At 41.0% G+C, this 15,715-nt stretch overlaps 1 protein-coding gene across 7 annotated transcripts in view; it reads left to right on the top strand.

Annotated features, from left to right (window-relative positions):
• Window positions 1-658: 658 nt before the first annotated feature.
• Window positions 659-15,715, top strand: part of LOC136448071 (protocadherin-15-like) — a 51,553-nt gene continuing 36,496 nt past the window's right edge. For 3 of the 7 annotated variants that reach the window (XM_066447187.1, XM_066447185.1, XM_066447190.1), the window contains exons 1-2: window positions 9,971-10,100; window positions 15,271-15,354. In XM_066447187.1, coding sequence (XP_066303284.1) covers window positions 9,995-10,100; window positions 15,271-15,354 — 190 coding nt within the window. In that variant the 5' untranslated portion in view covers window positions 9,971-9,994. Of the gene's footprint in view, window positions 905-5,350; window positions 5,552-6,242; window positions 6,351-9,969; window positions 10,101-14,228; window positions 14,269-15,270; window positions 15,355-15,715 lie in introns of those variants that run through there. The other 4 variants (XM_066447191.1, XM_066447188.1, XM_066447186.1 and 1 more) reach the window with 4 other exon arrangements.

Raw genomic sequence — 15,715 nt, forward strand, 5'->3', positions numbered from 1 at the left:
CAAAGCCCACTGCAGCACTGTAGGAATATGCCAGGTGAACCATTTTCGAACTTGACCTTTGTTTTCACAACTGCTACTAACCTACCAAAAATCACGAAGATCCATCAAAGGTTTCTCGAGTTATACTCTTGACATACATACAGACCCACTCCACAGCTGGTGTAACCGATAATGTAGTATTCTCGGCGAAGGTAACAATGTGTGCAGAATGTTACGAAAGTTCGAATGATTGACAATCATTGTGTCTTGATCATAGTCCTTTTCTTTTTCTGAAATTATATATCAGTATGTATCATTTTACATCACAGGGAGGGAATATAGATATCATGCTAGTTACGGACTGGACTGAGCCACTGTGGATTATGATCCATGTACGATGTTGGGGTATGTTTGGAATCCAGAGTCAATTCTAACGTCCAGACAGAAGGTAGTTTAATAAAGGCGTGAACCCAGGGCAAACTTTTCTGATATATATTTAAGTTGAAAGCTAGGTCATATCTACATACTTGCAGAATTTGGGCAAAAGCTGGGTTCTTTGTTCACACCCCTAGTAACTGTATTCAGAATTGCAACCGCTGTTACATTTTGCAGTTCGGTCACGTTTCTTCTCCCTTTATCGTCCGAAGAGTGGTATCCCCGACATTGTGCATTCGGTGTAGAAGGCACAATCATCATGATAAAGGGTTCCCCCTCACCCTCTCCCAGACAAGGCGTCCAAAAGGTAAACGTTCTTTTATGCGTGCATAGCGTCTCAGTCCAGTCATGCACCGGGCTTTCCTTTGGCCAGTTTCTGAGAGAAGACGAAGAGGACTTTTAGCTCTGGGTTGTTTGTGCTTCTACGCTTCCGTTGGACTATCAGGATTCGCCTCCGCACAGCCGGAAAGCTCTGAAGATGTGAGGGAAGGTAGGGGAGTACTTTGTTACATTCCTCTTAAACAATTTTCACTGAGATCGCCACTCAGGAAGTCGGTCTGATATCATGAGTCTGTAGACGACATTTGCCTGACGGACTCTCTCAGACGTTGCCCCTAGTTACGTCTATTATGTTTTGTGGGAACGAGAACTGTGTTATAATAGGGTTGGTAATTTTGCTGTCCCGAGGTCGCCTGAAAACAGCTTCTGATTCCGAGAACAACATTCCGAGGCGCCAAGTCGTGGGCACGACTTGAGAGCGAGGGTTTTGTGTGAAACTACAAAGAGGAAGGTTTGCAAGAGGTGACAGATATTGACATTGGCTGACGAACCTATCAACCTTAGCTCGGGTTTGTGCCACTTTACATGGGAAGTCGGCGTCGCATATCCAAGTGGCCATGTAATTATATAAGCAGGCACGAGATCTAGAGGTCACCAGTTCGATTCCTAGCATTTATGGCTAAGCATTTGGGAAAGGCAATTTACACGCAGTTTACACCTCACTCCATCCAGATGCAGAAATGGTACCTGACTTCGGCTAGGGAAGTAAACGGTGGTATACAGTGGATAACAACTCACTGTCCCTATACGGCCTCCAAAAGGCTATTGTTTATTGTTTATTATGGGACTACATTTACTGTTATATAGGGAGTTTGCTTTAGTTCATTACTTTTGTTACGTCCCTTCAAAACTCGTTTACAAAATGGGTTTGTTTCAATATTTACATATTATGCATTATTTCTAGTACAGCTTGCAAACTGTACATTGCCAATGGAATTGTTGGTATACAGGTAGCCAAGATGCGTTGGTCCACCAATCCTGTGTGAAAATTGATGAATTAGCACGCATTTCTGTCATCAGTCAAAGTGAGTTGTTGGGAAGGAGGGTGAAATCTAAGTAGCAGGGCATGTATTGTTTGGATTGTCTAATACTAATGATGACAGATACAGGATGGAAGTGAGCCAAACGTTACTGTGCAAATTCGTACAAATGACGTTCAAATGGGTACAAATAACGTTCAAATTGGTACAATTAACGTTCAAATTGGTACAATTAACGTTCAAATGGGTACAAATAACGTTCAAATGGGTACAAATGATGTACCTAAAATACCCAGTGCGCTCGGTATAGTGTGGTCAAAAATCAATTTAAAGCGTTTGATACCGTTCTGCGTGCAACAAATAATGTGCAGAAATGTTGTAACGCTAAATTTTGTTTGAGACTCTGAAGAACCGTCTGCATAGCAAAGCCGTGGGAGACCACCGCGCTGGGTCACTTAGAAAGCCAACTCACCCAGATAGTTTAAGCAAAAGGTAGGGTCAAGAGCCCCCTCTGGGAACCCCTGAATAAAAGTGTACTAAATCCCGTCTTTGCGCGACTGAGACTTTGTCAGGCGGATTTGTTCCGCAGGGATAGTCTCAGCTCGGAGGCTAACACGACAACATCAATAATCTTCATAGTAACGAAGAACAATCGTTTACATCTAAACTTGATCTGAAATAAAGGGACGAGTTATTTGAAGTCAAGGTCACTACATTCATGATTAATTCAACGTCGTATGAGGACAATGGAACCTGTTGTGGTATAATATTTGTTAAGCAAATAGAGAATTCGGGTATGTCAACGTCAAGTAAATGTTGTGATGAGAAGAATTCAGTTTGGCTGCTTTCATTATAAGATTCCATGCACACGAGACCTTTGGGTGCTGTCACCGTCGTCATGGCAACGACTGTTAACATGGCAGGATAATCAATTGTGACGAACTTTTCGTCACGCTGTGCATGCATTGTACAAGAAGAGAATCAGGCAATGAAGTCTAAATCATGTGTAATTGAAAGTCTGTTTGCACACAGATAGTTCCGCAGACAGAAGTGTTGACTCTGTGTTTTCAGAGTCTAGGAGACGAAACCTTCTTGTCTAGAATTTGTGAACAAATTCTGCGAAGACAAAGCGGTCGGTTGTTGTGCCAGAGATGTCTGGCGGTCCAGGCTTCACTGTTCTCTACCAGCAGGAGGTTCCCATTTGTTCTCGTGAGTTATGGCGCAGGTCTGTATTTCCACGTCTTCTAGGTCGCCACGGCCATTGGAGACAATTTCAGCCATCAGCTAGCTGATGGATGTCTCGTTGTCTACCAGTACACCTGAAGTTCCAAATGAGACCGCTAGATGACGGGATCTTTTCCTTCCCGTCAATTCTATGTTCGCGTTATTCTAGTAGCGTTATAAACGGAGACATAATCTTAACGCAGACGTGCTTAGCCATACTGCCCCCCTTTCCACACTTTCAGTCACGGCTATATATGCTACATGGACGTTACATGTAGATTCATAAACCCACTGCTACAATTAATGACAAGACAAGATTAGATATTAACATCACGACAACAGAAAGTTCTTCTTTCAGAAAAAAACATTGAAAAGGCATACAGTTCATGGCGTCAATATTTCCTTGCTAACATTACTAGTTACAAAATAAAGTAGCATTTCTGCTCACGCGGATCCGCCTAGACAGCGGTAAACTCTTCAAACCGGGGACGTTCGATGACACATGAATTCTGCATATCAATCACATGAAGCAAAATTTCAAACTAGACAAGGACTAGAAAAAGTAATAGTTTAAATATACTAGAAAATAAACATAAAGAGGAAATTTCTAAGTAAAATTTGTTATATATATCTGCTACATTGGGCGGTAACAAGGAACGAATTGAAGCATGGGTTTACATGTACACAATGGATCACTATTCACGTGCTAAATTTAGAAGAGAAAGTGCATGTGGTCACATAAAAGTCGGATATAACAACAGTTACTATTGGCTAGATATTGATGAAAAGGGTTTCACATTTTCTTATCATACTAGTCTATAGTATACCACAACATCACACCATGCGCCCTAGAAGCTCCTAGAACTATTGAAACACTGAATGATATCCATACACCCTGATATGCATGGTGGCGTCGATTGATCGAGCAGCTATGCTGGCGGACGCGAGATCGAGTGGTCACGGGTTTGAGTCCTGTCATTCCTGGCTAGATGTTGTGCCCTTGCAATATACACTTAACACGACTTTCCTCGCTACAACCAGGTGTAAGAATGGGTACCTAGCTTGGATTGGGGAGGTAAAAGGTGTTGGAATGAGAGGAATGGGCTTCACCTTCCAATACCATGCCCTAGACATACATATTGGACAACTAGACACTGCCCAGCGGCATAAAAAAGGCCATAGGTCTATACCTTTACGTACCTTAATGTATGGTACGAAACCGACAACATCGACAACCAGGTACAACCATTTTACCAGGTGTATTTGATACGGTATAACGTTAATAATCAAATAGGGCAATGATAGATTTACAAATGTTTCGTTCAAGTGGATCTCAACGGCCGATAACTACCCCCAATACGCTTTAGTATTGACAGGTATGTAAATGATACATGTTAGTAGTTAAAAACATTATAAAGAGCTATCTACCACTCGAAAAGTACGCTCGTAGAATGCCCAGAAAACGAGATATCAAAAACCGGACGTTCCTCTGCAGTACCGTGGGAAGCCGTCAGGGGGTAAAAAATCTAATGATTCCTTCCTTTTGCCAACCACTACCAGCATATCAAATATTATGAAGATCCACCCACGACTTCTTGAGTTGTGCTATTCAAAAACTCACAAACAAACAAACACACAAACATAATCTTGTTGAAAGATGAGAATCATGGATCTAACTAATGTCCAAGACAAAGAAGACTTTTTCTGTGAACACCTGGAATGTGAACTCGGTCAGAGGTCAGCTTATAACACCGTGTACCCCGTTAACAAGCCTGCCCTGTCTGTGGGAATGTGTGTTGGACCCGACTCTATCCTGTCAGACTGGTCGGGTGATCGAATCCATGGGGATCGTTGCAACACTACCGTGACCTTCACTGGAGGACCCAGTCTGCATTTTAAAATGCGTATCTGTATAGAAGAAATGACATTACAAACACAACCGCACGTATGAAAACAAGGTCATGCTATCTATGTGTGTATACACGTTGCGTGAGACTAATGGTGTAAAATAACGGACACTTTTGTGAACTTGTTTCTCAATGGACTGGGGCTAAAATTAGCCTGGAATTTAATATTGTTACCATAGCGAGTTAGCCACCGTTGAAAGCGTGGACTAAGGCCAGTGTAAAGGATTCTAGGCTAGGCTAAAACAATGATGGATACATGTACCAGGCTAAGTTTCAAAGGTAGACCAACAACACCGGGTGTCTGAAGGAAACACCTGGCAGAGTGGCGTCTCTGAACTTTTGACACCCTCCCCATGATGACAGTTGTTCCTTCCACTCTGTGAGGATGATTCATACATGTTCATAATTGTCCGCCTTGATACCTATCCTCAGGACGGTGAAGCTTCGTGGAATTTGCATAACAATGGAATCGCTTTGTACCATTATACGGTTACCTGTGCAATACAGACAGAGATATCACATAGGTGTGGCCAGAAGAAGGCCAGGTAAAGGGCGCGGTGAGAGAAAATCTCTCGGGATTTTCCACAGTCACTTCTTCTGAGCCGTTTTCTACTCATCGTGGGCAAAACGTCAGTTTTTGACATCACAACGGTCCTGACCGCGGCCCGTGTCACCTCCAGATCACAGGTAACGCACTTTACTCCCGCCTATTCTGTCATGGCTTTGTTGCCTGGGGTGAAATTGATAGCTAATGTGCTGGAAGCTATTGTAGCTGTGTGACCGTTTAGTATCAACAATATCTTAACGTTATTATTACTTTGCGTTAGCCATAGCCATTGGTCTTCTAGAATTGTATATTTCTTATGTCCAACTATTACTTGTAATAGAAGTGGTCTAAATAGCATAATACGACTTGTCTGATTGAGTCAAGACGACCAAGCCGTAAAACGAGACAGTGGTTTTTAATTTGTCAGTATTCTAGTAATCATATTCGCAAGACTGAGAAAAAGTCACCGTAAATTCATTTTTTTTGTATAATTATTGGCTTGAAACAACCGCTACGACATAAAGATTATCCATAATACATATCATGGTATTTTTGTGTATGTCGTGACCCCCAACCTTTCGCTATGTCTATGAAGGGACGATGGTGGGAAGAATGGAAAGCAATTATGTTTTGAATTATTAATAGCATATTTCTCCAACATTCTGTCGCCGCCCTTTATTTGCCCTGACTCAGCCATTGTTCAATGGTGTCAGTAGAGGACCAAATAATAGATGTGAGCCGTAGTTTATAACGAATATTCACTAGTTTTGGACAAGGTTCAGTAAGGTGAACGACACTGCGAACAAACAAGACTTGTTTTTCAACCCTTAGGCACTGTGACCGAGAACACCTTGGCAAAGATGGCGGCCTCGACACGACGATCGTTCTTTCTCCTCCAGAGTGTCCTGGTCGCCCTTGTGATGTCACAAACAGTTGACGGTAGGCTTAGAGTCAACAAAAGACACTTTGATGCAAGGCTACAAAGTTCCACATTTTTATGTAGTCATTTTCACGCTTAATCAAAGACATTATGATTTGTCCTTTGCATTTTTCATGTGCCTTCAGCATACATGCACCTATCTATTTTCTAAAGATCAATGTATAAGTACGTTTCTATGCACGTGTAAAACCTTTTGTGTTGTGTTTATTGATGCCGCTAAACTATAGCTACCCCCGGGGAAGGTTGTCTCTTTTGTTAGAGGTACACCGTACGAAGTATCCACCTTTATCTTCGCGAGGTCTGATCGATGGACATACATGTACACACTGACTGACGTATATTGCACATCGTGTAACTTGGCCAAGGGCACTCTGTACATGTCGCTATGTTTCTGTATAACCCAAAATGGAGACATGTACTATGGAGCGCTGTCGGGGTCATAATGTACGGTCCCAGAAGGGCGTGAACCCAATATAACTCGAAACAATGAACGGGTGTGGGGGTTTACTGTCCTTTCATTTGACTCATTGCCTTTTTTAAAGATCACATGAGAGATTCTATAACTGTAAAATAACTATATCTATGAGCATCGACAAAAAGCCTATTACCTTCGAGACGTACAATCGTTTTGTTTAGGGAAACCAGGAATTGACACTCATTTAAAAAAGTTGTAGTTTTCAGAAAATATCACGTGTCTAGTTGTTTCAACCTCTGTATCTGTATCTAAATTTAGATAGCCGGTATGACCGCCCTTCGGCGTAACACACGAGCTTCGCGTGCACGCGGCGCGTCAGCAACTGGTTATATTACACCGAACGACCTGTCACGTCTAACCTTCGCATATCCTAGACTATAAGACATTAAAAAGGCCGTTTTGTTGGACCATTTTCTTTTTTGATTCCATCTTCAAGTCAGACGTCTAAGGAACCGGGAATGAGAAGGAAATGCATCAATGGAACATATTTATAATTTTACATTTACATACGTGAACATTTGGATTAAGATAATTGATCAATTTGCTCAGATCTAGTATCATTTACTTTTGCTTTCCCTTCCACAACAAACGGCATTACTGTGTCTAGACTCTTGAATACGCCGTTCGGTTAAACTGTCTGATAACGGGAGTCGCCCAAACACGTTTTTTTACGCGCTCGAACTCACGGCGCTCCATTGCTGGTTGCCAGAGAATAGTCATGTTTTAATGAATGAATTTTGAACACATTCATCTAAAGAACATACTTGGACAAGAAATGTATTCATACTGCTCATGGGCCCTGGAAGCGGCAAACGCTGTGAGACGTTTTCATGAATGTACTTTCTGATTTAGTGCTGCACCAGATAGTGTGCCTAACTTTAATATAACGCTTTGGTAATTTTGCTCTCTTCGGAAGTTGGTGATGAAGTTTGGGAAATGTAAATAAGGCTTGAAGTCTGCTATATTCTAGCTTTCTTTTGACCGGAAAATTTTGACTGTGTGCACTTCTCACGTCATGTGAGAAGGGCTATATCCAGCGCATCCCAGCTCATGTCTTCACGGGAAATAGGCTACTACGCACTGTGCGCGCGGCCCGACGTACGTCTGGCATGCGACCCGACTTACAAAATCATTACGAAAAAACGACACCGCTTACATCAACAATACTCCGTCTACTTATTGGGAAATATCTTAGCCATCTCTGCATTCAGTTTCCTTTACATAGACGGTACCAATTACATGTTAGGGCACTGTCACATTTGTGCGTATTTTCAAGTGCGCGTGAGTTGCGCATTAACGTTTTCTTGGCTGCAGTAAATTTTGCGGGGAGGGAGTTGTTTTCTACTTTGACCCATCGTTGTGCAATCTGGTTATCAAACCAAAGAAATTACTTCTTTGGCTGCAAAGTTAACCTAAACCAAAAACATGTTAATACGCAACCCATGATGCGGGCTTGTATGTACGCACAAGTGTGACAGGGGCTTTAGAGCGTTACAAAGCTGTGCGTTGAATCGCCGTCCGCCACCATCGCGGCCCAAAAAATGGCGGGAAAACAACGTGGCCAGACGGCGGCGATGTTTACGTTGTTTTCTTCTCAACAACACTTGAAGACCCAATTTTTTTGGTTTTTTTATGAAGTTATATTTCTTATGTGTATGATAGTTGTGTATCTGCTTGGCACAATGAGAGTTGATGTTACATGCATAGGTCTCTGCACAACATTCACATCCATCATAAAAAATGGACACAAGTGATGGAGAAATCTATACAGGGCTGCCTCAATCAGTAATTATGATATTGCCTACAGCGGCGAGAGAAGCCGTTAGGCCTTCATACACGTACAGTAGCCCAAGCCTTCGTGCCAGTCTTTTGATATAAAGCTAATTTCCGAACCGGCCAGGCAGTTTGCAGGAACGAAAAGTATGATATAAAACACGGTACCGCCATTTTACGCCCCTTCTGAAAGACTGGCGCAGCCCCAACTGAGCTGTCCTATCAGGCTATTACCCTAGCCTCCACCAGGCCCTCTTACGGGCGTATGAATCGTAGAATTCAGCAGAAAAAGGAATAATTAGCCAGTAGAGTCAGTCCACAGTGAAGATCACATTTCGCCCGTTTAGGGCCTATGATATGTCGGTAGGTTCTTTGATGTCCAGTAATCACTATTTAATAGGCCTGCAAGTGAAACTCTGACGTAGTTAGTCTGGTAGAGACTACTATCACCCCCCAGGATTGAATTGGGATCCCCCAGTTACCAACTGATAAGGACCAGGAGCTCAAGTGTGCTATCAGTTGAGCTTCATACTATAATAGGAGCCCCAGCATAAACTAACTAGGATGGCACCCGGGCCATTCACATGGCAGAAGGGAGACATATCGACAATGACCTCTATAGGTCACACGGACTCGCTCAGAAAGCCTCTGGCGTGACCCGAGAGCCAGTCTCTGTCACTGTCTATCTTACCAAGATTACGGTCCATTCAGATCCTCTCACGCAGATAGATTACGATACAGCGTGACAATAGACTAGATCAATAGTAGTGGCGTGACGTAACGATTCATTGATGATCGATCGATCAATCAATCAATCAATCAATAGCTGAACGAGCGATAAAACAGTCCAACAGAACTATAGCTATCGCGGCATCCATTTATTCCTCACATGAACGGTATTTACTTCATATATGTTTTTGTTTCCGACATTGATTCATAAACACTTCATCATCTTGTCAAACACTTAGTATTCCGTAATTTGGGTACCACGTCTATCATTTGCCATTCTAGACGCTGATGCACTTAGACTTGGAGAATAGAAAATTATGTTTAGAGAACGTACTGTGGCAGGGAGTCAGATACAGCAGGATCTTAGAAAAATTGGCTGCAAACTGCCTTCTCTGTGACGGTATTTATGTAGCTTTCATCGTGGCATTGAGCGTTGCGGAATGTGACTGTCAACGTGTATGGAATGCACCGGATAATGGAGTTTGGGCAATATTTAGGTTGAAGAAATCTCTCCTATACAGGCGATGAAGTCAAGTGTCCCATAGATAAAGACCAGGTAGGATAGACCCCTGGTCCCTATCACCTGTAGAAAACTGGAAAGACCAGATGAGGCCCGGGCCCCGGGGGCACACATCTTGTATCTGTTCCCACGATGCAGACGACAATATGGCGAGCAGGGGAATAGTACTGGCGGCAGGAGAAAGTATACCAAAGTTGATGTTCGTGTTGCTAGGGGCTCTTTTTGTGTTGGTGCATTTTGCTGAGGGACAGGGTAAGTAAAAAAGAGAACTTGTTGTCAAAATGGTTATGATAACGCTACCGAAAATGTCACATTGTTGTACATTAGGTCTGTTGTTCTGGAGTTGTTCTGTCAAAGTAACCGTCGGAAACCGAGTGTTCAGCGTAACAATAATGTAAACGTTATCTTTAGTATCAGTAGCCACATATAATGGGGCCATATTAGAACTACAGAGATTGTAAGAATGGTGACTTTCTCTTGTCGACTATGTCAGTGAAAAATTCTCCACTACCGGGTCCTTAGAATGACCTCTTTTCAAAATACAAGCAAAAATGCGATTTGTATAATTCTATTCATATTGTAACATTTAAACGGACAAAGATAAAAAAAGGACCTCGGGATAGCCATTCCACACAACGACAATGAAGTCTGTGTTACTTTTCTAGTTTGTCGAAATGTCCTTGAAACATGTTCAACCGGGATACCACAACTCCCACACAAGCGTCACTGTACTTATTGTACCCGATCTAGTGTTGATTAAGGTGCCAGCTTACCTACACGTGTGATTGATATTTGTCATACTCATAGCTTCTTCTTTTTCGGATGTAAGCTTTGCGCCGTAATCGTTGTAGTCGAATTGTCCTCAGTGTCAAAAATATAGACTGGCCATTTTGCTGTCTGACTTTGCTGGACTAGCATCTACCTAAGATACATACCAGAAGGCACAATAGCTTCAATGATAATAGATAAAGACCTCCCAAAAGACGGAAAGTAGGCCATAGCCATAAAATGTCACACCGAACTGAAAATGCATTAAACTGCGTGCATTATGTCATATCTAACGTTTCGTCTCGTAACCTTTCGCCGGCCAGTAAGCACACACGGATCACCGGACTAACATGTATCCAAGGACTTATCCTAGGGATATTAAGGTGGGGTAGATTGGTGTGTTGAGTAAATGCCGAACAATGTGTGGCTGCCATAGCAACCAATGTCGCATTTATGACTGGGTGGGTAATATTGGGTGTGGTACAATGCAACATGCGACAAAAAGGAGCTCTAGAAGCTGAACTGTCAAGAATCATCATGTGAAATGAAATGAGCCATACAGCGTTAGAGGGCTATGCAGATGCATATACAAAAGGTTTATGTTATCTCCAAGCAGATACAGAAAGCAAAATCGTAACGCTCCTCTTACGCGAAGCAGTGGGCGTTGAAAGACGGGACCGACAGGCTGAGAACCGTTACGAGTGGAGATTAATTTTCTGCAGGCCGGTGTCCTCTCGAGGGTACTGCAATTTTGTTTCCTTTGATTATATGGATGGCACCCTCTGGGCACCCCAAAACTGATGCGAGTGTGCGAATAAAGAACAAGATTGGCAACATAAAAAGATGTTGCCATGGCGACGGTGGTCTCTGTTCACGTTTTCGTTTCGTTTTTAACCCACATGCAAATAAGGACCTCGCATAAGCGGCATAAATCATATCAGTCGATCACCTTCTCTACCAAAATAGCACAAGTTGTCCAATGTATGAAAATCTTGTTTTTACAAAAAAAGATATCGTAACGTTACCATTTCCTCATAAATTATGTCAATGAGGCCCTCTATGCAAGATTTGTGTCTAATAGTGGCCACATTTATTTAACTTCCAAATGGTGCAAAAATGAAATCCCCATCATTTACCACTATGGATTTATAGTATTTTGTCATTAATTATGCAAATTAAGTATCAATTTGCATAATTGATATCTATCGATTTTTATCTCTTTCTCAGTTACATATGTCATGTGTTTGAGAGTCCTATAATAGAATGCAACTGATTTATTAACTGTCCTCATTAATTATGCAAATCAGATATTGATTTGCATAATTGGCATATGATTATGTAAATTATCACTTAAGCTATCTACACACCAAAAATTATGATGATCCGTCATCCTCTTCTTGCGTTATTCTCTTTCAAAGTTTGAGTCAAAATCAGCTCCTGCAGTTCCAAAAAAAGCCGCTAGGGGGTCCAAATCTACAGGACATATTTTCCTAACAAAGAGCTATCCACCACTTAAAAATCATGACTATAGCATGTTCAGAAGATGAGATTTGAAAAGTGAAAGTTCCCCTGCAGTACCATAGAAAGTCGCTAGGGGGCCCAAAATCCAATCATTACAAGGTCTCCCACAGACCTACCCACCTACAGAATATGAAGACAATGCATCCAGGCATTCTTGAGTTATCATCCCATGGACTTTCACATTCCTGTACAATTCCTAGAATTCTTGCAATCTGCACACAATATAGTAAAAATTTGGCTCGCCCCTGAGGCGTCGCCAAAAAGGGTCGACTACAGAAGGTGCATTAATTAATCTATTAAAGTGGAGAGGAATATAAAACAAATGACTGTCACTGGACACACAGAGATATACCAAACATACTTAATGAGGAAAGTTTATAAATCCGCTGCATTACATTATTGGACTCGCGAACACAAATGTATCGATAGATATCAGTTATGCAAATGATACCTAATTTGCATAATCAATGACAAAATACGATTATATTTCTATCGTGGTAAATGATTGGGATTTCATTTTTATGCATTTGGAACTTAAATAAATGTGGACATTATTAGACCTCAATCATACATATCATGGGTCTCATTTACATGTTTTATGAGGAAATGGTACAATAGCCTTTTTCGCTAAGATAAGACTTTCATATTATGAACAACGTGACATTTGGGTAGAAAAGGTGATCAACTGATATAATCTATGCAAATGAGGACCTTATTTGCATGTGATCTGTGAGTTGTAAAAAACGAAAACACTAACTATAACAAAGACGACCGTCGCCATGGCAACGTCTTTTTTATGTCTTTTATGTTGCCAATCTTGTTGACTTTGGAAAGCTTTGCTTGGGGGTCGAAACACATTTTGCAGATTACTTTTCACACATGGCAAAAATTACTCACACATGGACAAAAATTGATGCGCGCGAATATGTTATCCAGATAATGAAGTCAGGGTGGCCTGGCTAAAACGAATGCGCGTGTTTTATGAGTATGATTGAAGCCCCTATGTACAGTATGGTTTCGTCCACAAACCCGGGATGCAGTCACCCAGCAAGATGGCGGCTAGATTTGACAAAAATGACGATTTTTGAGATTCGCTCCTCCCTTACCGTACGTCTGGATCTATGGACTATAAGTCAAGGTTAAGTCACATGGGTGTATTAAGCTGCAGGTATTTTTCTTTTGTTTGCGTTGGCGAACCGTGAATGTAAAGATCAAAACTTTGAAACTATTAAATTGGATGATGACTCACTCAGTGCATTTTAGGAGGTCCTCCTCCTTGCTCAGTGGAAGTGGGCAGTCTGTACAGTGTTAATGAACGGTAAAATGTTGTAAACCAACACAAGTTGTAACATGTGACTTCACTGGTTTACTGTTGATGTTGACGTCATTTGAGGCAAGAAACGCACAGATAGACATGCGCATAATTTGTTGGTTTTATGCAGAAGTCGATTTTGATTAAAAAAATTGAAGGAACAGATCGGGGAAACATTGAGGATCATTGAGAACTTTCAAACTTAAGTCATCATTTATCTTTCCAAACCTTAACGTTAAAATAGCAGTCAATGGTTATTATACATATCCATTTTATCCTCCCCCCTCAGCCATCGCATTATAATGCACATTTGCACACACAGTGAATCATCATCATCATTTGTGTGTAGCATAACTGTGTTGCAATAAGGTGGTTCATAGTTTGAACTGCACATACACAGCATGATGCATTGTGGGTAATATTTCAAAGTTGAAGGCACCTGACACATAAACAAAACTCATCTGGACATGGAGCATTGTCTAGACAAGAACTGTTTCAAAGTTATAAGGGGCCTTCACCTTTGACCTTTGGACACGTGTACTAGTAGTTCAAACCTCCAACTGCCTCATAAAGCACCAATGCCATTGAACATTTGTAATTTCAATGCTTGTGAACTTTTTTAATGCATCAGGAGCATGGATGTCAAGTTTCTTGTTAGAATGAGATTTCTTTAATTTGAACACATGAGAACACAGTCTATTGATATTGTTTATTGTTCAAAATATAATTTTGAAATAAGTTGCATGCACATGTATATGGCATTTATCTTGTTGTGTTTTGTCCCCTGTACATTCATGGATTTTGGTGCAGCTCAAAATGGTAAGCTGCTTATGATATAATTACTTGTTATGACTTATCATTCTATCAAAAAATATTTGCACCCCAGTTTTCTTGTAGATTTGCTTCACCATGTGTAATATCATCAGCATTATAGACATTTAAGTAAAGCATAATCACTGTTCCTAGACTAATCATGGTCTCTTTGTTAAGTCAACAAGCACAGATGTTAACATTGATATTAGCAAGTTTCTCTGCACATCATTGGTAGTTCTGGGAAAATGACAGCGGAGACTGGTATTCGACCGGTTTCGACTTTATTGTCTTTTTCAAGAATCTCTGCACAATTAGCAATGTGAAGATTAATACTAATATTTCTATTATGTTTTACCTACACACATTAAGATATAGAATGATCTATGATATCGATTCGTAAATTCTTTGAGTAAGTGCGTAAAACAATTCAGTATAGATAATTCTCCTTGTTGTATGACATAGTCATCAGGACGAGGATGTGTTCATCACAAATTTAAAGCGTGAAGGATTAGTACTACTACATGTAGTAGTAGGCACATTTGAGAGCCCATCCTTGTTGTGATAATCACATCAGAAGTCAACAAGGAGAAAATACACATTGCCTTGATGAAGGCAGCATACTCAGGGTTCTCAAGAAACTCGGGTACTCAAGAAACTATCAATCATATGAATTAGATAATGATGAAATGATCCAGGATGCTTTTACCTTATGAATGATGAAATGGGAAGATTACAAGTTTACACAGCATTACACATATTTCTATTACCAATAGACACTTTCCAGTGGCTATGTTTGATTGTACCCTTATACATATGTCAATATAATTAAAATGTTATCTATTGATATAATCATAAAAATACCTTTTTGTAATCATGAATGAGATGAATTACTTGATTTGAACAGTTGTAAGTGGTGTACTTTTGAACTGATCTCCTGCAAACAATTATATGACAGTCATAAAACAAGTACTGTCCATGTTAACCATGTGTGTTGTACCACCTGTACAGATGACTGTAACATCCTGTCCACATCACAGCTGGGGCAGTCACCTATCGAGATCATTGAGAGCGTGGACGAAACATCGCCTCAAGGTTTGTGCACTTATGTACAGGTTTGAGAAAAAAACTGGAACTGAATGAAAGGAACTGGTGTCAGGTTGGTGTAATGGTTTGGCCCAGAACCCAGAGGTCTTGGGTTCGAGTCCCTTTAGCCTCTACCAGGCTCCACAGGTTGCTAAAAAGATAGTAGAAATTTGCCAATTAAACAGATAACGTGCCAGAGGAGTTAGCTGGCCAGGGTGTACAGTTTCCCTGGCCAGCTAACTCCACTGGCATTTTATCTGTTTAATTGGCAAATTTCTACTATTTTTCGAGTGTCCTGTGGACTGGTAGAGGCTACAATCCCCTGACATGCCTCCGATGTTGTACTCTTTGGAAAATGATACATGAAAGG

The sequence above is a fragment of the Branchiostoma lanceolatum genome, chromosome 14 (assembly GCF_035083965.1).
Source record: "Branchiostoma lanceolatum isolate klBraLanc5 chromosome 14, klBraLanc5.hap2, whole genome shotgun sequence".
Taxonomy (NCBI): domain Eukaryota; kingdom Metazoa; phylum Chordata; class Leptocardii; order Amphioxiformes; family Branchiostomatidae; genus Branchiostoma; species Branchiostoma lanceolatum.